General features: G+C 38.6%; 1 protein-coding gene across 7 annotated transcripts in view; it reads left to right on the forward strand.

Moving 5' to 3' along the window:
* The window catches only part of map3k4 (mitogen-activated protein kinase kinase kinase 4), a 38,412-nt gene that overhangs the window by 12,766 nt on the left and 2,228 nt on the right, over positions 1 to 23,418 (forward strand). For 2 of the 7 annotated variants that reach the window (XM_077236577.1, XM_077236581.1), the window contains exons 2-25: positions 815 to 990; positions 1,437 to 2,746; positions 5,613 to 5,870; positions 6,442 to 6,594; positions 7,266 to 7,423; positions 8,474 to 8,590; positions 9,251 to 9,350; positions 9,445 to 9,528; positions 9,606 to 9,875; positions 10,196 to 10,345; positions 10,645 to 10,806; positions 12,729 to 12,862; positions 13,426 to 13,504; positions 13,586 to 13,664; positions 14,080 to 14,179; positions 14,537 to 14,665; positions 17,122 to 17,222; positions 18,675 to 18,755; positions 19,647 to 19,838; positions 19,920 to 19,990; positions 20,788 to 20,904; positions 20,993 to 21,152; positions 21,308 to 21,430; positions 22,530 to 22,636. In XM_077236577.1, the coding sequence (XP_077092692.1) occupies positions 815 to 990; positions 1,437 to 2,746; positions 5,613 to 5,870; positions 6,442 to 6,594; positions 7,266 to 7,423; positions 8,474 to 8,590; positions 9,251 to 9,350; positions 9,445 to 9,528; positions 9,606 to 9,875; positions 10,196 to 10,345; positions 10,645 to 10,806; positions 12,729 to 12,862; positions 13,426 to 13,504; positions 13,586 to 13,664; positions 14,080 to 14,179; positions 14,537 to 14,665; positions 17,122 to 17,222; positions 18,675 to 18,755; positions 19,647 to 19,838; positions 19,920 to 19,990; positions 20,788 to 20,904; positions 20,993 to 21,152; positions 21,308 to 21,430; positions 22,530 to 22,636 (4,411 nt within the window). Of the gene's footprint in view, positions 1 to 814; positions 991 to 1,433; positions 2,747 to 5,612; positions 5,871 to 6,441; positions 6,595 to 7,265; positions 7,424 to 8,473; positions 8,591 to 9,250; positions 9,351 to 9,444; positions 9,529 to 9,605; positions 9,876 to 10,195; positions 10,346 to 10,644; positions 10,807 to 12,728; positions 12,863 to 13,425; positions 13,505 to 13,585; positions 13,665 to 14,079; positions 14,180 to 14,536; positions 14,666 to 17,121; positions 17,223 to 18,674; positions 18,756 to 19,646; positions 19,839 to 19,919; positions 19,991 to 20,787; positions 20,905 to 20,992; positions 21,153 to 21,307; positions 21,431 to 22,529; positions 22,637 to 23,418 lie in introns of all 7 variants that reach the window. The other 5 variants (XM_077236576.1, XM_077236578.1, XM_077236580.1 and 2 more) reach the window with 3 other exon arrangements.

Consider the following 23,418-nt stretch of genomic DNA (forward strand, 5'->3'; position numbering starts at 1 on the left):
GACTCCCTGGGGGATTGTGGGTAATTGATGAATGTGTGAGGGGCAGATGGATGACTTGGGCTTTGCTCAGAGTGGTCTTTGTGAGTGAAATCACAGATTAAGTCAACCAAAGTATGACCCCCTCTGTGAAAGTGATCCTTTCCTCCATTGCTTGACAATGACCCCGTATCGGTATCATTTTCCTCCCACACAAACACACAGACATGCACGTGTCCAAATACACCTACATACAAAGTTTGTCTCAGCATGATGGGGAGTTTTGCACCAGTTTGCTCCCTCCCACTAGCAAATGCAGTCCTTTTTTGTTTGTTTCATTGTCTATGGGATGCATGTCCTCTTCCTATACTTTTTGTAATCCTCTTAAAAGACTTGTATTAGCTCAAAAATATAATTATTTTAAACATAACTCAAGTGGTCACCCTCAGAGGTTTTTTTTAATTAAAATTTGGAGCCAGAAGACATTGCACATTTGTAGTTTTTTGCACATGTTGTACATTAGAGCTGCTAGTTTATGGCATTTTGTTTATTTATATCCAAATCTGTATTTAAGCCTCAGTAATATGAAATGTTAAATGTTGATCTTATGACAGTCTCAAGTGCAGTAATCAATATTTTTTAATAATTCTTGAAGCTCTAAGGGGCAACTCAGGTTTTCCCTAAGATTTCCTTAGCTATATAGAGAATATAACTTGCTTCTTGACTTGGCTATGGATATTTGTTCTTAAATGCTTCCATTTTAATGTTTGAAATTTGGAGTTTACCAAGGCTGTTCATGACCATAATCATTTTTTGGTTTGTTCTGATTTCTGTTCAGGCTCAAGGACTCGTCCAAAGATGTGCCCCAGCAGAATACTGAGGTGGATGAGTCTTGGGACGAGCCCAGCCAGGAAGAGGAGAATCTCTACAGCACCTCCCCTCCCCGCACTTCTCGGCAGATAAAACGTTTGTCCAACAAACACCAGAGAAGCAGCCAGGGGTCAAAGGGCAAAGGTGAGAGCCCCTACATTTGCAAATTTCTGAAACATATGGTGTTAGAGCCCCATTCTGGAGGTACGTTCAAGCGCTTGAGATCATGTTGGATGAAAATTGATGCATTTGACGTTTAAATGAAGCCACTGAAGTTAATTCATAAGGGGGAAAAAAAACAATGATTAAAAGAAGATATTATTGAAGAATAACAACTGGGACTGAAACAACTAAGCCAAATTGAAATAGTCAGGTGTTTGCACTATGCATAGATATATCGGTATATAAATCAGGGGATGGAAAAAGTAAAAAAAAATGGGACTTTATAATTTTAGTAATGTTCTATTATATAGCTTGTAAATAATATAAAAAAACAGTGCAGAGTAAATTAAGTAGATATAGAAATGAGATTTATTGTAATAAATGGGTTTGGTCATCTGTCACTAACTTTGATCTCTTTTCATGAGCAGAGAAGCCGTGTTCCTCCAGCCCGTTGTCTCAACGAGAACGTGAAGGAGCCAGATCAGCCGAACCTCCTGAAGAGCACAGCTACAAGCAGGAAAAGAAGCAGCGCTTCAACCAGCGCTCCAACGAGCGGGACAGCAAGTTCGAGGGCACCTTCATGCTGGATTCGGTGTCCAAATCCAGTACCATCGGCTCCAGAAACATGGATCCCCGCAAGCCATACCTGAGCCTGGGTATGCTGCCTGTGCGCACTCACCGGCAGACCTCACGCACAGATTGTCCGGCAGACCGTCTCAAATTCTTTGAGACTCTGCGGCTGCTGCTTAAACTCACCTCCATGTCATCCAAGAAGAAGGAGAAGGAGCAGCGAGGCCTGGAGAACACTGCCTCCATGGGCCAGAACAATGAGGTCATCTGGTTAGAGTTGCAGGCCTGGCATGCCCGCCGTAGCGTCATGGAGCAGGACCTGTACCTGTACACTGCCCGCCAAGCCATACCTGACATCATCAACGAGGTTCTGCACTTCAAAGTTGATTATAGCAGCCTAGCCGGGTTTGAGAGCAAAGTCTTGGTCGAGGAGAGCAACTCCTGTTCCGGTGAAACCAACTGCCAGAACGATCCGTTTAGCTTTAGCACTTGTTCCATGTCCTGGGGAGAGATTGACGCTGCTGCTCCGCTTTCTACAGCACTGGAGTGCCGGGAGCACCTGCAAAGGCAGCGAGTAGCTTTCGATCAGGTCAAGCGGGTCATGTCTCTGTTGGAGTCAGTGGAGGCTCTGTTCCCGTCTCTGCAAACCTTGCAGAAGGACTACGAAAAGTACGCAGCACGGGATTTCCAGGGCAGGGTGCAGGCGCTCTGCTTGTGGCTCAATATCACTCAGGACCTGAACCAGAAGCTGCGTGTGATGGGCACCGTGCTGGGCCTCAGGGACCTTTCCCGCATCGGCTGGCCAATCTTCGAGATCCCCTCTCCTCGCTGTTCCCGCGGCAATGAGGATGACGAGGATGAGACAGAGTCCACGGCTACCTTCACCGCCGACAACGACGGGGAGGAAAGGACCTTGAGTGAGGCGACTAGTGATGGGGAGCAGTCGCCCTGCCTCACACCAAAGTTTTCACGCCTCATGTCAGAGGAGGAGTTTCTCCCACGGGACAACGATACCTGCTACTGTCCCACTGCCATATACAGGCCGTTTGTGGATAAGGCACTTAAACAGATGGGACTGCGTAAACTGATCCTTAGACTGCACAAGCTGATGGACCGCTCGCTACAGAGGTCCAGAACTGCTCTGTTGAGTCACCTGCCGGCTCAAGAGGTGAGAGAGCAACTGTGGTGCTGGCAGGACATTAGATTAGTTCTAAATGTGTGGAATATCGGTGGGAAAATTCGAAAACGTTCCTTTTGGCTTCATGGCAGTTTGGAAAGAATGAGAGAAGTTGTTTTAAAGAATTAGTTCAACCCAAAATGAGAATACTTTCATCATTACCTCACCTTCATTTTGTTCCAAACCTGTAAAGAGGGGAACTGTTCTGGTTGCTTTTTAATGCAATTGCTATAAATGGGAATGGGAGCTTCAAGTTCCATAAAGGTCAAAAGGTCACTGTAGGGGTGGGCGATATACCGGTAGACATGATAAACCAGCACAAATTTGACCACCGGTAAAGATTTTGCATTATTGTCTATATCGGGGTTATACTCACGTGATGTTGAGGTGCTGTACCATTTAAGCCTTGCCAATTTAAACCTTTCTAGCAATTTTAAGCCTTGCCAATTTAAACCTTTCTAGCAATTTTAATCCTTTCAAGCACAATAAGACACAAACGGAACTCAATTTGGTTCTTGCGTGCTGTTCTGACAGACACCCGAAGAATGTTTCCCAACCCACAAGGATGTAAATATGTGGAAAATTTCAAAAGTATGGCTACATTTCACCAGGCTTGATGCCAACAGACAATTAGACAAGATAATTGCTGTCAAGACCAGCAACACGACAAATCTAATGAAGTACTTGAAAGTGCACAAAATAAACTTAAGAGCATAAGGTGGTGGATAAATAGGATACTTGCTTCACAGACATGAGAAAAAGGCCTATAGAAGCTTGAGATGTCTACTTTTAAACAAACCAATTCTAATCGAAAACTAATACTCTCTGATTATCTAATAATCCAAATGAAAGGTGCATTTCTCTCTATAGGTGCGCTCATGCGTTCACAATACTGCAGAGATGACGATTCAGCGTCTTCAACTTCATCTTTGCACCCACCGTCTCAGAAAACACTAGTTTATTAATAAACAATTAAAATTTCTCCTTGCTATTTTCTCTCGACACATTCATAATCATTAGGCTACTTTGTCCAGTGCTTTAAGGCAAGCTTTGTGTGCTCAGCGCGATGCATATATCCCGCCCCCAATTAGCCTTATTCAATTCAATACATATCGTTTCGAAGCAGCTTTACAGAAAATGTGTGTCTACATTACAACTTACAGTGATCTGTTATCAGAGGTGACTGTGTGTAAGTAATGCATTTCAGAAATGTACATATACAAATCATACAGTTAGGTAACAATATATTGATTTAAACAATGTATTAATTTAAGGCAGAAACAATGAGCTCATTGAAGTAAAGAATACATGTTATTTAAATTATTAGGATATATAGAACATTTTTGCATTGGTGCTTTTTTACAGACTGTAAAAGTAAAACTGAAAAAATAAACTTTTTTTGAGGTAATGTAATCTTGTAAAAACGGATTTCATAAAATTGGTATTGGAAAAAGTATCTTTCAGGAACCGGTATCGAAGTCATGATACCCAGCCCTACCGATACCCAGCATGTGAGCAGAAGCACAACAAAATAATACTTCACAAAAAATAAAGTGCAGATGATGAACGAATGACGAGGAATCACAAATGAACGTACAGTACACAATATTAATTAAAACGAGAGTTCGTTGTTAGTTGCCAACAGCACAGCAGCTCCAGATAAACAATGACACTCAAAACCAGTGTTACTCGCGTATGGAGCGGAGTCAAAGCAACCACCTCGTCTGTTTTCAGGCCTTCCCGCGTGGCTCTCTCCAGCGCTGGGAAGTTTTACTAATATTAACTCGGGTCCTAAAGCTCTTGCCCAGTCGTAACCCTTCATTTTCCAGTGATTTCTTCTGAGCTTTCTCTTTTGTTTGTGTCTCATCTCTATTTCTGCAGTCTCTCTTTAAATCTCCCGCCTCTTGCTAGTTCTCTCTCCTCCACTGTCATAAGCCCCTTAATGCTGATTGGCTACACACGTTTGGTGTTGTTTGTTCGTTTGTCGGTCCGACTAACTTCCAAACAGCGTTTTTCAAATACCGCTTACCCCACCTTTAATGTAAACTCTGTTGGTTATGTCTTAGTGAAAGTAAACATTTGGGATAAAATGTCAGTATATTAGATCTGTGCATTTGGTCTTAAAGTGACAGCAGCCTAATATACCTGCTGCCATCTGTGTCCTGAATATTAATCAAACAACAAAAGACAAAGAGAAAATCAATCGCTGCTCTTGACAAAATGACTTTTGTAGCTTTAATATGAGGTAATGTATATTTATTAAATATAATGAAGACTATCAAGTGTCTTATTTACATTTGATGATTTTATTTAAATTGAATGAAATTCAATGTAATCTAAAATTTTGGCATCAAAACAGCCTTGTTTCCTGCAAAAATAGCATTAATGTTATATTTATCAATTGTATGAAGTAAAATTAATCGTATTGTGATATAAGATTTTGTTAATATTGCCGACCCCTAATTCAGTGATTATCTTTTTGCGGTTTACCCATACTGTGTCAGTGAGTTGAATTTGAGAAATGGATTCGTGAATGAATCATCCTAACCAGTATTGTAAACAAGATCAACTGATTCATAAAAAAATATTTATTAACCTAATGTTTCACTTACATCAAAAAAAGAAAATTGTTTGGGTTTGGAACAACATGAGTGAGTGCATAATTACATAATATTTATTTGCATGAACTCTTCCTTTTATTGGATGGATGTCAGTGTTCTGTCTTTTTAATTTTTTCTTATCAGTATTGCTGCAATATTTTGTGGTCTTCTGTTTTATGTTCATGTAACCAAATTTTCATGCCCATATTCTCTCTGTTCGTGTTATCCATGTCCATATTTTGCTTTGTTCCTGTTAGTTGTCAGCGGTCCCAGGTTATTCTTTGCAGCACTGTGACTACCTTCCAGAGCTATCTCGTCACGTGTCCGGTCAGGTAGAGGAGGAGGCGGGGTCGGGACGAGTATCGTGGAAAGAGTTAATGGATATGGACCTGCCCTCATTCCGACCGGCCTTCTTGGTGCTTTGCCGTGTGCTGCTAAATGTTATTCACGAGTGCCTAAAACTGCGCCTTGAGCAAAGGCCTGCAGGGGAACCGTCCCTGCTCAGCATCAAGCAGGTCATTACTTACACACATATTGTACATGCACTGCCTTTCAAAAATTTGCTGTCAGTAAGATTTTAAATCACAATTAATTACCGAAAAATTTGCGTTTAATTTTTTTTTTAATCGATTGACAGAACTATTTTATATATATATATATATGTATGTATGTATATGTGTGTGTATTATTCATTGAGACATGACAGCTATTGATTTTGGAACTGACACAAGGTGAACTACGACTACTGGTCTAGTAGACATGGTTATCAACCAATACAACTGGCAAAGCCAGCATATGAGTCTATCAATATAATATTTTGGTTTATGTGTGCATTACATTTTTGATTGCTTGGTTGTGAAACTAACTGCTAGTGTTTTTTGTTGTAGATTTGAATTTATTGATAATTATGACTTATGGCTGTTTTGATCTGTGATGCTTCTTGGGGGGCATTGTGCTTGACTCTCTTCGAGAAACATAAATTCTTAAAAGCTATTTTTACACATTCGGCATAACTAAATTAAATCCCATGAAATGATTCCTAGAGGCTACAACAATGGCTTAGTTGTGTGTTTGTGTGTATTGTAGTTGGTGCGTGAGTGTAAAGAGGTTCTTAAAGGAGGGCTCCTGATGAAACAGTACTACCAGTTCATGCTGCGAGGCGTCGTCACTGACCCCCAGGGTCTGCAGACTAACACCAACATCGACGAGTTTGAGGAGGATCTCCATAAAATGCTAGAGGTTGGATTTGGACTGACTAGTGTTGTAATCTTATTTATCAACTTTTTTGTGTGCAATTACATTTACATTCATGACAATGTGACTGTGATTCATTTAAAAAGTTACTTGTGAAAAGTTACAACGTTACATACAGTAGAATGTCTGTTGGGGGATCATCGAATTAAATTGTTAGCAGATAGATAGCAGAGAGAGTTCACCCAAAAATAAAAAATTTTGTTTTCTCAAATTGTTCCTATTTTTGGAAGAATGTTTGTAACCAAACAGCCCATTGACTATCATAGAAGGGGGGGGAAAGTATTATGGTAGTCAATGGGGCCCAAGATCTGCTTGGTTACAAACATTCTTCCTTTGTGTTCAGCAGAACAAAGACATTTATACAGGTTTGGAACAACTTGAGGGTGAGTAAATGATGACAGAATTTTCATTTTTAGGTGAACTATCCCTTTAAGCAGACAATCTACTAATACTCTAATGAGAGTTATTTGACATGTAGTTGCAAAGTTTCTAATAGTTAGTAGAATGTCTAAATGTACTATCTAAAGTGAACTATTGAAAATAAAGTGTTACCTAAAAGTGCAACATCTCGATCATGAACAGCAGTGATCTGGATGAGCTTGATATAGAAAAATCAAACAGACAAAAAAATGTCTTCTGTGTGTCTGTGCATGCAGGTGTACTTTGACTATATGCGCAGCTGGATCCAGATGTTACAGCAGCTGCCTCAAGCCTCCCACAGCCTGAAGAACCTGCTGGAGGAGGAGTGGAACTTCACCAAAGTTATCACTCCATACATCCGGGGTGGAGAAGCCCAGTCTGGGAAACTCTTTTGGTTAGTCTTTTCTCTCTGTGCACTAGCTGTTTCAGTTACATTGCTCACTGGATGTGTTTAAAGAACAGCATTTCTGTTTGTGGTGAAATGGGTCAAATTACTCACGGTTCGATTTTTATCACGGTTTCAGGGTCACAGTTACAGTATGTTTTGGTATGTGCTATGTTCAGGGGAAAACACTACCGTCAAGTAATCAAACTACAAGCAAAAGCACAAATAATTGCAACAGTGCTTTTCATGTTATTTAGGCATCTAGTTCTCAGGTACAGAAATTCAATAAAGTAGTCAAATGTAAAATAGCATTGCATATTATCTTCACTGTATAAATTAAATAAAGATGAAAGTTACAAAGCTATTCAGTCAAGAGCAGTGAGTGATTTCCTTGTCTTTTGTTGTTTGAAAAGGCACGGACAGCAGGAATATTAGGTTGATGTCTCTTTAAGAAATAATTGCTCAGATCTAATATACTGATACTGTACACATGCGTTGTCTTTCTCAGAGGTTTACGTTCACTTAAGACAATTTGCGCACTGTCTGAGACCCGGCTTTCGATCCAAAGATACACATTTTCTCACAGCGCACGCAAGTTCTCTTTTGCGTCTTCGTGCGCTTGAATGTTTAAATTGACTAGGCTTAAATGAGTTTAGTTTAAACACAGATAGCAATATGTGCTGTTCAGGTCTCAAAAATTTGAACAAAATTTACAAAGAGTGAGAAGCCAGAATGCGTATCATACATTTTTTACACTGAATTAACCGCATTTTTTACTTTATACTCACAACATACATTAGCTGAATTAGTCTGTCTGTTTTACATGTTATACAAACCATATTATACAACAAACCATATTATAGATGCGTTGTCTGATTACAGATGAACTGTGGTGCAAGTGCAATTTTTTTACAGAGAACCGTTACACAACTAATTTCTATGGTATTTTATTGATGAAAGAAGAAAAATATTAATCCTTGTGTTGGAATTTAGATGCAAATCAACAGCCATATCAAATCTAAAGTGCACAAAAGCATCACTGTATGCTTGTATTTTCAGTGATATTGCTGGCATGCTGCTAAAATCCACTGGAGACTTTTTGGATGCGGGCCTTCAGAAGAGTGGCAATGAGTTCTGGGAGTGTGCAGATGATAGCACTGCCTCAGATGAAATCAGGTGTGTATGAGAGAACACCTGAGGAGTAATCAGCATTAAAACAACTATTAAATCTGATGTATTCATTACAGGAAAAAAGACTTCTCATCTGTAATTGGTTGAACATTGGTTCTGTTATAGGGAGTGATAGAATAGAATAGAGAAGATTTGTTTTTTTAAAGAAAATAATTTTGTTTAGCAAGGACACATAAGTGACAGTAAAAGACATTTATAATGTTACAAAAGATTTCTAAATCAAATAAAAGCTGCACTTTTGAACTCGAATATTCTTTAAAACAACTGATTTCAAAATTTATAATAAACATTTTTTTCCAACATTTTCAATCATGTGACACTGAAGACTGGAGTAATGCCTGCTGAAAATGTTGCCATCGAAGTAATGTTATATTTTAAAATAAATATTTTAAGGATATTTTAATATACTTTAAATTGTAATATTTCACAATATTACTGTTTTACTGTATTTTTGATCAAATAAATACTGGTGAGAATAATACAAAAATCGTACTGACACCTAACTTTTGGTAGTGTATACTGTACGTGTGTGTGTGTGTATATATATATATATATATATATATACCCCATTGATAATACATTTTTGTAAATATTATTTTATATTATATAATATGCATTTATCCCTGTTTTTTTCTTTCCCTGCAGGCGTTCTGTGATTGAGACAAGTCGCTCGCTCAAAGAGCTCTTCCATGAAGCCAGGGAAAGAGCGTCTAAAGCGCTGGGCTTTGCCAAGATGCTGCGTAAGGTGAGTTCACCAGTAGACCCACTTTCACCTCTCTTTACACTGTGGTATGTCACTGTGACAGACGGTTTTAACATTCTGCTTTACTCTCACTCAGGATCTTGAGATTGCTGCAGAATTCAGCCTAACCAGTGGAGTACCTTCTCTCCTCCAAGCTCTGAAGGCCAAGAACTACGTCAAAGTAAAACATGTTTCTCTATATTAATGATAGGCTTCTAATGACAGATGCTAAATAATTTTGTATGTCTCTTTCCTTAGGTCCAAATCCCAGGCTTGGAAGAGCTCCAGGTGTTTGTCCCTTCTGATCTGATTGAGCAGCGGCTGGTTATCTTGCAGCTGTTAAATGCAGCAGCTGGAAAGGACTGCTCGAAAGACCCAGACGAGATCCCAGAAGACGAGGCTTACCTGCTCATGAGCAAGCACGGAGTCGGGGACTCAACCGCCGATGGCACCTGGGCTGAGTGGGACGGCCCTGTGCTCAAACTGGTGCCTCAGATGGAGACTGTGGACACATTACGGGCCATGAAGGTATAGCCCGTTTAATATGCATTATATGTAATATATATTTAGATATGGTCCTGTTTAATGTATTATTCTGTTTTGGGGGGAAATATAAAAAAACAATATATATAATATATTTTTATTATATATAAGTGTTTAATTTAAAGATGATTTTTATTTTTTTATAATTAAAAAAGAAAATACAAAAACCAGAATAACAAATCAAAAAGGGTGTAGTTGTAATTGTAAAATACATTAATGTATTTTTAATCTGTCTTTGGAAGAAAGAAACATATATCTCTATCGCTGTTGAGTTCGGCATCTAATATGTCATATATTATTCCTAGGTGGACAATCTCTTGCTGGTTGTGATGCAGTCGGCCCACCTTATGACACAGCGCAAAGCTTTTCAGCTATCAATGGAAGAAATTCTCACCCTTAGCCGAGAGCAGACATCCAGCCAGCCGCTTATCGTCTGCGCCCTGGAACAACTCAAGGTGATGCAAAACAAAGAGTTTTTGGAGACCCACTTTCATATTACATCAAGCAAGAGTTTCATTCTGTGTCACTTAATGCTGATTTAGCAAACAAATGGAGTATGCACTTGAATCTTCTCACACAATATGAATAGAAATCCCAGGTTTAAGGAGCACAAAGATCTGTTTGGCTCCGTAGACACGAGTAACGTTGTTATGTGATGATATGAAAACCCATAACTCTGCATCAGCAAACCGGATGTTTGCAAAGCAAATTTGGTTTGAGTTGCTCTTTTAAAGAACATTTTCTGTCCTTTCAGAATGAGGCTCTACAGCTGTGCATCAAGATCAACACTGCAATCGACCGTGTGGAATACATGTTCATGTCTGAATTTGAGGCTGAGGTGGAGGAGACCGAGAAGGCCACACTGCAGCAGTATTACAGAGAGTCCATGATTCAGGGCTATAACTTTGCTTTTGAGGTCCGAGTCCAATGGATTTCTGTTTATGTTTTTATTTGAAATGCTTCACAGCACCTTGAAATCAAAATGGATAATTCTTATTTTTTCATGGAATGTTGCAGTGTTTATTATAGATTTTTTTTTTCGTGTGCCCTATGTAATCTTTAATCAAAAACATTAATGTCCCCTCCTTTTTGCAATGACATATTTTCTCTGATGACGTGTGCACCGCCGATAACAATCCAATCAATAGACCATTTATGAGCAAACGTCACTGCAGTTGCGTTTGCATTGTGGTGGCAGAAAAACACTGGTAACAAGTGGAGGAAAACAGTCGAGATCCACCAAATGAGAGAAAAAAGGTGGTCTTGTTCTTTTGAATGTCAGAATCGCAATGAAAAAGATGGTCTTTATTTTTACAGAATACCGTTGTCGAAGACGCCCTTTAAAGTGAAACAGACATTTATGGTCGCAAGCCATTAAAAACAGACAGACTGGACTGATGAAACCTGTTATGATTAGTTTACTATTAAAGCGTTAATTTAATGTAAACAGTAGATTTATATAATATTCACATATGCTGTTCATATGGGGGAATAATGTATTAGCCCTAGTTACAGCCTGAAATAATATTTACACATATAACATTTTACATGGATAACATTTAAGCCTATAACACCTCACAATTCTGACTTTTTTCTCGCAATTGGGAGTTTATATCACAATTCTGCAGTAGCTTTGAGGTTTTTCCCCCCTGAACTTCCTTTTTTCCGGTGTTGTTGAGCTCACATGGCTAATTAATGTAAACACTGATATAAAGACAGCACTTTAACGTGGGGTAAGCGATATTTAAAAAACGCTGTTTGAAAGTTGGTCGGACCGACACAACCAGACGTGTAGCCAATCAGCACTAGGGGCCGTATGACGGTGGAGGAAAGAGAACGAGTAAGGAGGAGATTTGAAGAAAGACTGTAGAAATGAACAATGAACTCTTGTTTGTTTTTATTCGTTTATACATTTTTTGTGCTTCCTTGTCATTCGTTCATCATCTTCGCTTTATTTTTCGTGAAGCATTATTTTGTTGAGCATTATTTTGTTGAAAAAAAAGGATTTTTTTCAGAATTGTGGGATAAAAACTCAGAATTGCAAGGAAAAAGTCACAATGGTGAGATATGCTAATTACTAATTAGCTAGTTCGCCTTAATTCCCTTAAAGGTGCAGTATGATATTTCTCGAAGTCGTTGTTGAACATTGTTGATATTTGAAATCAACCCAATCACACTCTCTCTTCACCGCCTTCAAAGATCACTCTCCAATCCTAACCGGCCTCCTCCGAGGCGTTCTTGAACCCCGATCACTGGCATGCGAGGCGGGTGTTCTAACAAAGACGCTAAACAGTCAACACTGCATTCTCTGGCAGTCAAGCCTACACTGCTCTCACTAGCTGGCCTCTGTTACACACGTAATGCAAGAGTGGATGTCTATTAATCGTAGCCGAAGCTCAACAAAATAATGCTTCACGAAAAATAAAGCGAAGATGATGAACGAATGACAAGGAAGCACAAAAAATGTATAAACGAGTAAAAACAAACAAGAGTTCATTGTTCATTTCTACAGTCTTTCTTCAAATCTCCTCCTTACTCGTTCTCTCTCCTCCACCGTCATACAGCCCCTAGTGCTGATTGGCTACACGTCTGGTTGTGTCGGTCCGACCAACTTTCAAACAGCGTTTTTCAAATATCGCTTACCCCACCTTAAAGTGCTGTCTTTATATCATTGTTTACATTAATTAGCCATGTGAGCTCAAAAACACCGGAAAAAAGGAAGTTCAGGGGGGAAAAACCTCAAAGCTACTGCTTCAACTGTGAAACAAGCTAACATGAACATAAAGGGTTTTCTTGAGTCAGTCTCTTCAACACTTTTTTTTTTTTGCTATCCTGCAGTACCACAAAGAGGTCGTTCGGCTGATGTCTGGAGAGTTCAGACGACGAATAGGGGAGCGCTACATTGCTTTTGCCCGCAAGTGGATGAACTTTGTCCTCACGAAGTGTGAAAGTGGAAGAGGCACTCGTCCAAGGTGAGTGGGTCCATTACAAAAACGAGTAGGGTGTCATGCAGTCTACTTCCTTGGTAGCTTCCTTTTGAGGAGTCTGTCATTGAACTCTAACTTGGAATCGACTGTCAATTGAATTTGTTCTGTTAAGCCTAGAAAAAATAGCACACAAATATAGAGTACAATTTTTTTATTGACCTATGTACTTTTGATACTTTGCTTTGTTCTCCATCTTGGAATCATTTTTGAGTTTTTTGCAATGCATTATAGGATTGTATTTTCTGAAACATGCAATGTTTCCTTAGAATTTGGCTAAAATAGTTTATTTAGAAGCCTACATTATCGTGCTACCTAGCTTTTGGATCAGCCTTTGCTTAGGAAGTGTGTCTATGTTGTCTTAAAATGCTGCATCTGTAGAAAGCTCTCTAGACTTTGAACATTACTTTCTTAGTGGGATAAAACACTGGCTCTGCTCCAAAGTAAACATTTCAAACTGTTTTCTCAATAAATGATATTTCCACCTTGTTCTTTGTAGCATGCTCGGAAATGTTATTTGAAATTATATTTCATTTAAACTTTTTCTCTAGGTGGGCGACACAGGGCTTTGATTTTCTTCAAGCGATTGAGGCTGCGTTTATATCAGCCTTGCCAGAAGATGACTTTCTGGTGAGATATCCATGTCCTGCTGTTTTAATATCTGTTTTGGATTGCACTTCAGTCTGGAATCATTAATATTATGTCTTATAGAGTCTGCAAGCCCTGATGAATGAATGTATCGGGCATGTTATCGGCAAACCGCACAGTCCTGTCAGCAGTATGTACTTTGGTAAGTGTTCTCTTCCCCTGTAGTGTTTTTGGGTTCTGTTTATGCTGTCAGTGTCTGTAATTTATATGAAACAGTGCCAATCGCCAGTTGGCCGGTAACATTTTTATGTATTATAACAATGCAATGTTGAGAGAACATGAACGTGAACGAGCCTCGGGACAGATGGCAGGCCAGTGCTGTATCATCGTGAAAGCGCAAGAAGGAACAAAAGGGAACTCAATTCGTTTCTCGCTGTTTCGTTTCACAGACAGCGCACAAACACTGAATTGAGCTCTTTCATGTCGTCTTGCACTTGAACAGACATATTCAAGTACTGTATTCGTGTAGGAATAAATATCTTGCCTATCTTGACCATTGTATGTGTTTTTCTTGTATAACAAATTGATCATGACATCTGATGTAACTCTTTCATCAGGCCCACGAAACAGCCCTCGACCTGTCAAAGTCCCCCGTTGCCATAGTGATCCTCCAAACCCATACCTCTTCATCCCTTCCTCTCATGCCGAGGGCTTCAGGTAGGTTATGTTCTGGGTCTTCACCAGTAGCACATCTTGTAAATCTAGTGGTGTTAATGCTTGTGAATATGTACTTCCTTTGCATGCCCTTGTGTTTTGTTTTTTTAATCTGGAGGAGGGTTTGTTTAATTGAGTCACGCTTCTATTAATGCTGTAGTTTGTAATAATGCTTTAACCACAATCGGTGTTACAAACAACATAGGGCTTCATATGGGTGTGCGTTGCTGTGTGTTTTGTCTGTATGCTGACATTAGAACATGTGTCAAGCTCTGCCTTATTTAATAATAAACACTTTCACACATGCACACACCATCCAAAGCAGAATGCTGAGGCCATCAGTCTGTTTTTCCATCACAGCTCTCGGAGTCTCCCGTGTGATCTGCGTACCCAGTTGTGTCCCCCAGGTCAGCGCCCCACCCCTCCATTACCCTCAGGGGAACACGGCCACGCCACCAAATCGTCCGGCGGCGTGCCCAATGACATCAGGTAGTCAGGACATCCCGTTCTCAACCCAAAACGGAGCTCTGCAACATTTTCAACGTCTTCAGCATTGCATCCTTATCAGAACAGCATCTCTCGTGGGTTTTGGGTTCATAAGTGAATTGACAAAAATCTGAAATATATTATCAAGATTTAACAACAAGATGACGGGAACCAGAAAATCTTGAAACAGTCTGCTCCTTCTGTAAAATATTCAGTTTTCTTACCCAAGTCCACGAGAAAAGCATGCACCGTCTGAGTAATGCTGTTTTTACACTGGATGCTGTGATGATAATGGGGTCATAAAATCTATAATCAAATTTCTTTGATCGACAGTTATGCACTGTGAAAATGTACTGTTATAATTGGTATGACAACTCAATATAAAAAGATATATATATATTTAAAACCAAATAGCTAAAATAGAAACCGTTTTATGTCAGAAACCCAATATATTAAAATGACCGGTTAAATTTACGTCAGCTATGTCTATTCGGTAATCTGAATAATTACACTGTAATAATAGGGAGGATATGTCATAGATTATTATTAAAAACTAGAGGAACTGGCATTAAGAGTAACGTTTGCTCTGTGAATCTGGGAATGTTCGCTAAACCTTGTGCTGTGTGTAGCAGGGTTAATATAGTAAACTAAAACATTAAAAAAAACATTGTTACTTACTACTGAGATTAATATAAAAAGACAAAATTCTAGCATTTCTAATTTTAATTTAGTAATTAACTGAAACTAAACGTAATAAAATTATATGGACTAAAAATAAAAAAACTCATTGACGAAACAATTTACTAAAATTAAACTGAAAATTAAAATTCTTAATTTATTCAAAATATTAATAAAACTATAATGGTATCAATGATACTGAAATAACACTGGTATGTAGCACCTACTGTTAAAAAATTCACAATATAGAATCAGGTGTTGCATTATCGCGGGATGAGACCGCAAAAATTAGAATTAGACACAACAAACCCACAGTTCATGTGCAAGTGCAATTCCCTTGCAATTTCAATTGGAAATGGAGCAAAAAGCATGGCAATGAATGGCCCGTTTAATTCAATTGAGGGGAAAATTGTAATTTAAGACTGAATTATTACACAAAAAATATCTTAAAAATGAATTATACAAAAATTATGAAAAAAGGATGATATGACCCCTTTAAGTTGAACACATTTTAGTTCAGTACATGAAAGTGCTCCTCAAACTCCTTGCCAGTCAGTTTGGATGTATCATCAACCCACAGTAATTGTCTGGGTTTCACGCTGCTGTGAGCTTCAATACTTTGAGCCCTTAGCAGATGATTTGCTTTAATGACAAATGTTTAGTGACTTATGACCTTTGCAACTTTCACAGTGTCCAGCGCTTCCATATTAATTAGCCTCTGTTGAAACATGCGTTAGCATGCATCATTGGCTTTAACACCCTGTCCCGCTGCCGTCAGGTGCATTGTTAAAACAAAGGTACACATTGATCCAAGTGTATAAAGATTTCTGAGTTCTCAGCTCTACGTGTGTGATTGTTCGTTAGTATATACAACTGTGAAGCTTTTCATTTTTTAAACTACCATATAAAGACATCATGGCCATATTCCAGGATGACAACAATGTCAAGATTTATAAGGCTCAAATTGTTAAAGAATGGTTTGGAGACCATAGTTATCTTTGAGTCAAGACCTTGAATTCATTGAAAGTCTTTGGGATGTGCTGGAGTAGACTTAGTTATCCTCTATTATAGTTATCGTCCTTGTTGTGAATAGGCCTTAATAGCTTGACGACAGGAACCTGATTTCACCAATTGTGAACACTTATTGTGTTCCTGGATCAATGTCGTTTTTGATTCTGGAACAACATTTCACCAATTGTGAACACTTATTGTGTTCCTGGATCAATGTCTTTTTTGATCCTGGAACAACATTTCAATCAACCAATCAGATTTGAGGGACATGTTTACAGTCTATGTGAAGTGTAGGCTTACAACCAGCGTTAGGTGCTTCTACATCAGTGTTATTCACCTATCATTTCCCTCTGATTTTAGGGATAACTTTATGGGTAGGGTTAGGTTAAGAGGGATATGGTTAGGATTACATTTTCAGACAGGAATGTTGATCCAGGATCAAGAAAATATGTTGACCCAGGGCATGCAGCTTGACGTTAGGTTGACTGATTAACTTGTTTATGAACTTTGATGTTAAAATCAGAGGCAGAGGTTGTTGTATTTGGTTTGAAAGAGGTTAATGCTGCTTATTTTGTGACACTAACACTGCTGCGCTTTAATAGAGCTGGCTTTCCCATTCGCTGTTGTGTTGCTGTAAGACTTAAGCATGCTCATCATATCTAACATGTTTCATTTGACTTATTTGGCTGCATGCAATGCGTCTCAACCGGGTTCTTTTCTGAATGAGGGTGGTGACTATATGTAACATTTAACTCTTTTCTGCCACATAGGGGCTCCAGTGTAAATGAGAACGACCGACTGTCATCTGTGGCGGCAGAGCTGCATTTTAAATCCCTCAGTCGCCACTCCAGCCCGACAGAGGACAGAGAAGGTATTGATGCATTTCTTGACTTTGTGTAAAAAAATTGTTATGTAGCAAATTAGCTCAAAAGATATTTATAATAAATCATAACAAATTATTAATTATAAATATTTTAATGTTTTAGAATTGACTGTAGCAGAATTAATAGTACAATTATTTAATCAGTTTATCCAATGAACAGAAAGCATAATCAATTATCAATTCTAAGAAATAAGTTCTCTTCCTGGCCAAGAAAGAATAACTTTTTCCAACTAAAGTAAATTAAATACTAGCAGGGTAAAAGCATAGGTATAGCTAGATCAGGATGTTCAAGTTACTTTGATCTTTTTGTGAGTGGCAAACACAGAGACAATCAAGCTTGGATATACTGGTTTAATAAACGAAACTACGGTAGGCTACACACATGACTAAACTAAGCAAAGATTGTATATATAATCAAGTAAGTAAAGAAAAAGTAAAGAAAGAGAGCGAGAGAAGAAAAGAGAATGGCAAGATTACAATCAGTTAACCACAACCTATGAGAACCATCAAAGAATCAGGGTCACCTTAAAGGGGGCACAATAACTTAGAACGCATCTAAAGGCTGCGAATGGGTACTTGCTTTGACTTTGGTTGCTAAACAAGTTCAGATGCAGGAGATTCTTGATGATTTTGCCAGGAGTGTGCTGAAGCGTTCGTTTGGGTTCTTGGGCTGGTCCACGTTGAGTCCAAAGAAATTAACTTGAAGATGAAGTTGCCGGAAGAAAACCGGAAACGTTGTCTCAAAGAGATTGAGCAAAGATCTGAACTAATCAGACACTCTTAAAGGTCCTCTCGGTTCACACCTATTTGGTGAGGTGACCAATCAAAGATGACCGGGAGAAAGTCTTTGTTCTATCTTATCTCCAGTTGCACGTTCATGCTGGCATGGAGAATTTGTGCAGTCTTTACACAAAAGTATGGTAAAAATAACATGATGCAATTTATGATAACATATTGTACACCATTGATTATAAAATCAAGAGTTATTTTGATACCAAGAAAGATGGGGATTCGAAGACATTAAAGCAGTGACACATCATATTTGGATATCAACATTTGAAAGTTACTAAAACATAACTAAAGAATCATAACTAGTCATCACTAATAAAACATATGGGCATGCATAAAACACAGGAGAAATACTATAAACATTTGGGAAAGTTTGTGGGTAAGAATGGAGTAAATGTCCTTGTGTATTGAAGTTTGTCTCTATAGTCTCTTACCAAATGGCTAGTGTCTCCTGTGTAGGCTTGTAGACACAGTCTCTTGCTGAGATGGTTCAGTGGAGCCGAGGTGATAACGGCCTTTGAAGAGAACTGGTTTTAGGGCCGATGACAACGGGGGAGAGGGGGAAGGTTTTCTAATGACTAGGGCATTTTGATTAAGGCCATCCGTTACACTTAATGAACTAATTCTGTACGTTTTCTCCTGTATCTCCAGAGCCCTCGTATCCTAAAGGAGACCCTAGCAGTACAGCCCGCCGCAGCTGGGAGCTCCGCAACTTCATCAGCCAGTCAAAAGGTAGAACACATTAAAAAAAAAGGATGATGATGAGTCTGTCAGGCAAGGTGACAGACGAAAGTAGGGCTGGAAAGACGAAAGCATCAACTAACCATTTAGAAACGTACAGTTGCATTCTACATGTTGTCACTTCTTAAGTCTCTCCATCATTGTCAGACTCCTGTTTGAACATAAAACAAAAGGCAGTTTCTGACATTTTCAGTGCGTGTCTGCGTGAGGTAATCTGAGCTGCTAACACACATGAGCTTTTGTAGCTGAATATAGCTCTGTGGGAGCAGCAGCTCATTTGCATTTAAAGGAACACATGAAAAAACGTGTTTTTGCTCACCATCAAAAAGGGACAATTTTAACATGCTGTAAAAAAAATAATCTGTGGGGTATTGTGAGCTAAAACTGTGAGCTAAAACTTCATATACACACTCTAGGGACAACAGAGGCTTATTTTACATATTGTAAAAAGGGGCATTATACCACCCCTTTAAGTTCCAAATCAGCATATTAGAATGATTTCTGATCATGTGACACTGAAGACTGGAGTAATGATGTTGGAGTAAACATTCAGCTTTACCACCACAGGAATGAATTACATTTTAAAATATGTTCAAATATTTTAATCGTAATAATGTTTCACAATATTACTGCTAAATACAGCCTTTTGAGCATAAGAGACTTCTTTCAAAAACATTAAAAGATTTTACTGGCCTCAAACTTTTAAATGGTCGATTATATTTTAACTAAAATATTTGAACACATGAAATATACCACATTGAGACTTGAGTGATCACTTAAACCATTTATTGACTGATTCTTGCTGTAACAGCATTTTTATTTATTATTGCAAATATAATGTGCATATTCAGTATATCAACCACTGCTCTGATTATCCCACAGACACAGCAGCGCGTCAGAGTCCTATGGAGGCCGTCTGGCAATCCATAAGCACCTTCGACGAGAAGCACTATGCGCTCATGAGACAGCGAAACATCATAGGACAGGTGTGCAACACCCCAAAGTCCTACGATAACGTCATGCATGTGGGCCTGCGGAAGGTCACCTTCAAATGGCAGAGAGGCAACAAGATAGGTGAGTGGTCATCAGTTTGTACATTACTATCAGAAGCCGTTCCAGTTGCATTTTCTTAACACTTTTTCTCTTTGGTTATAGGCGAAGGGCAGTATGGGAAGGTTTACACATGCATCAATGTGGACACTGGTGAACTGATGGCCATGAAGGAGGTATGTCCCTGAATCGTGATATTTCATGGGTTTTGCTTAAAACGGAGTAGGTGGTATGAACAAAATCTTAAACCGATGAGCCAACACATCATGACCACCTGCCTAATATGCCGTTGGTCCTTTGCGGGCCGCCAAAACAGCAACTCACTGAGGCATGGACTCTACAAGACACTTGAAGGTGTGCTGTGGTATCTGGCACCAAGACATTAGCAACAGATCCTTCAAGTCCTGTAGGTTTCAAGGTGGAGCCAATGTGGATCTCGTTCATCCATCACATCCCACAGATGTTCAGTTGGCTTGAGACCTGGGGGATTTGGAGTCTAGGGCAACACCTTGAACCCTCATCATGTTCCTTAAACTATTCTTGAACATTGTGTGCAGCGTGTCAGTGTGCATTTTCCTGCTGAAAGAGCCACTTCCACCAGGGAACACCGTTGTCATGATGGTGTACGTGGTTTGAAACAATGTTTTGGTAGAGTGCACGGGTCAAATTTATGTTGACATGAATGGCTGGTTGACAGAAAATTGCAGAGCATCACACCCCTCCACTGGCTTGGATGCAGCAGAAATGGGCAAGAAAAACGATCCAGCATGTTTATTACGAGAACTGATTGTTTGCTTACCATCTAATGTACTCGGACCATAATATGTGGCCTTGTTAGATGATCAACGAAATCCGCTTCTCTTGTGACTGGTCATAATGTTTTTGCTTATCTGTGTATGTGTGTGTTTCTATTTATATATTAGACACACTGCGGTATTAGCACTTTGTAAGCTGTAACTAAATTTGCTTCCAGATTCGCTTTCAGCCCAATGACCACAAAACCATAAAGGAAACGGCGGACGAGCTGAAGATCTTTGAAGGAATCAAACATCCCAACCTTGTCCGCTACTTTGGTGTTGAATTGCACAGGGTAAAAAGTTTTGTTTGTTTTGTGTTATGTTAGTGTCTGCTTAACAGTTTTATTTATTCATCATTGATTCTGTTGTTTGCTCCTGCAGGAGGAGATGTATATCTTTATGGAGTACTGTGACGAGGGGACGCTGGAGGAAGTGTCTAGACTGGGTCTGCAGGAACACGTCATCCGCCTCTACAGCAAGCAGATCACGACGGCAATCAACGTGCTCCATGAACACGGCATTGTCCACCGGGACATTAAAGGTCTTCATTTGTGCCAAGATTTCCTTTCCTCAGTTACTCTTTCCTTCATGAGAGAATCAGATGTATATATTGGCTAGTCAGTTGGATGTCTAGGTGTCAGTTAAGAATTTTTATTTCATTGCATCACTCATTTTTGTTATTCTTTTACTCCCCAGGAGCCAATATCTTCCTCACATCATCTGGTTTAATAAAGCTAGGGGACTTCGGCTGCTCAGTGAAGCTAAAGAACAATGCTCAGACGATGCCTGGAGAGGTGAACAGCACACTGGGAACAGCAGGTGAGAGGCTCAAAGTTGTGGTTTCCAGGTTTAAACACCAGGGGGCATGATAAACTTTTTGAACGGGAGTGTGATGTGTCCTGAAGCCACACCTGGCACACCAAAACTCGTTTCTGAAGATCTCAAAAGACTTTTTGTTGTAAAGCTCCGTGAAGCATGGTGGCGATCTAGACTTTCTGGTTTTGACTTTCCGGTCTAGTCCACTGATTTTTCTAGTTTTAATGCGTTGCTTAAAAAAGGCAATATTAACTTTTTTATATTTTATTTTATCACCAGTACATGGTGATGCATCACCTCATGATAAACGGTCACTTGGTAAACCAAAATGCTTCCTGGACGTCTTGAACAGTTTTACACTGTCTCCAAAAGTTTCTTTACAGTGTTAATAAGTTTATAGTATTTATTAATATTTTGAATATGCTTTTATATTTTCAGTTTTAATTTTAGGTCAAGCATTTTATTTTAGTTTAATTCTGTTCTTTTCTCATTTTTATTAGTATTGTAAATTCTATTTAGATTGTTTTGTAATTTTTGTACTTCAACTTGAACTTTTTATTTTATTTCAGCTTTATTTCAGTTAATGAAAACATTATTTTTATAGTTTTAGTTAACTAACAAAACAACAGTTTACTTTGAGTAAAATTAATAAGTTTAACAAATGGTAGAAATAGTATGAAATATAATTGTAAATTTTGAATATTAAAAAACATTTGTGTTAAATACTGTACAGCTTTAATGCAATCTCTGTCAACCTAGCATCAGTGTGAACTAAAACTAAATCTATTTAAAATAGTTTTATTTTGTTAAATAAAATGTAAGCTAAAACAAAATATAAATTGTTGCCTTGACATCTAACTCAAATGAAAAGTTGAAATTTCAATTATTTAAACTACAACTGAAATATAAATAAAGCTAAATAGAAATATGAAAAAACTAAAACGACAAAAGCACATTGACAATCTAATTTTTTTTTTTTAATAAAATCAAATTTAAAATATGAATAACTAATATAACTGTATATAAATAATACTTAAATCACACTGGTAGCATTGTGATGATTACCACAAAAAACATTGTTTTTTCCCCCCATCATTTCTAGCATACATGGCTCCTGAGGTCATCACAAGAGCAAAGGGTGAAGGTCATGGTCGTGCTGCTGATATCTGGAGCCTTGGTTGTGTTCTCATAGAAATGGTCACTGGAAAGGTAAATCCTGCTATATGTGCTTGTTTTGTTTGGTCTTATTCTTTATACATCCATGTACCAGCATTTCCCCAAACTGGTTTGAGGATAATGTACTGTAAAAACACACCCTGTGTTTGAGCGGTGAGTGAGCGCCAAATCCTGAAAGGAAATTTATGGGCTTGCGTACACATGCCGAAACGATTGTGTGAACAAACACACAGATAGGTTCATTTTCAAATTTGCTGATGATACTGTTATTGTTATTTTGCTGACTAAGGATGATAATTGTCATGATCCAGTGCCTTTTTGCAAGTAAACGTAAAAAAGACAGAGATATGGTAACTGATATTAGATCTAGTCCTTTGCCGCCTCAATCAACCCGAGAAAGGTCAAATGGTGGAATGGGATAGCAGTTACAAGTACCTCGTGTTTATCATTGGTAATAAGTGTTGTTGAAGTGGTATGCACAAAGGATGGCAACGGTTACACAGCCTTCAGAAGCTCTCTACTTTTAATATCAGTAGGACTCTTGTGACCATGGCATGTACTATAAATCTTGATAAGATATTGAATCTGTACTTTGCTGCTCTACATGCTGTTAGTATGGTAATGTCAATATTAAACATTGAAACTCATTGAATGGTATTGTCAACCAAGGCAGTAAGATTATTGGCATGAAGCAGACTGGGTTATCAAACAGTTTTGAACGGTTAGAGCGATTCTTGCAGATTGTACTCATCCACTGTTCCATGAATTTAAAATGCTTCCTTCTGGTATAAATTATAGTATGCCTAAACCTAAAA

This window comes from Siphateles boraxobius, unplaced genomic scaffold (genome assembly GCF_051911475.1).
Source record: "Siphateles boraxobius isolate OS27281-9 unplaced genomic scaffold, OSU_SipBor_1 20, whole genome shotgun sequence".
NCBI classification, from domain to species: domain Eukaryota; kingdom Metazoa; phylum Chordata; class Actinopteri; order Cypriniformes; family Leuciscidae; genus Siphateles; species Siphateles boraxobius.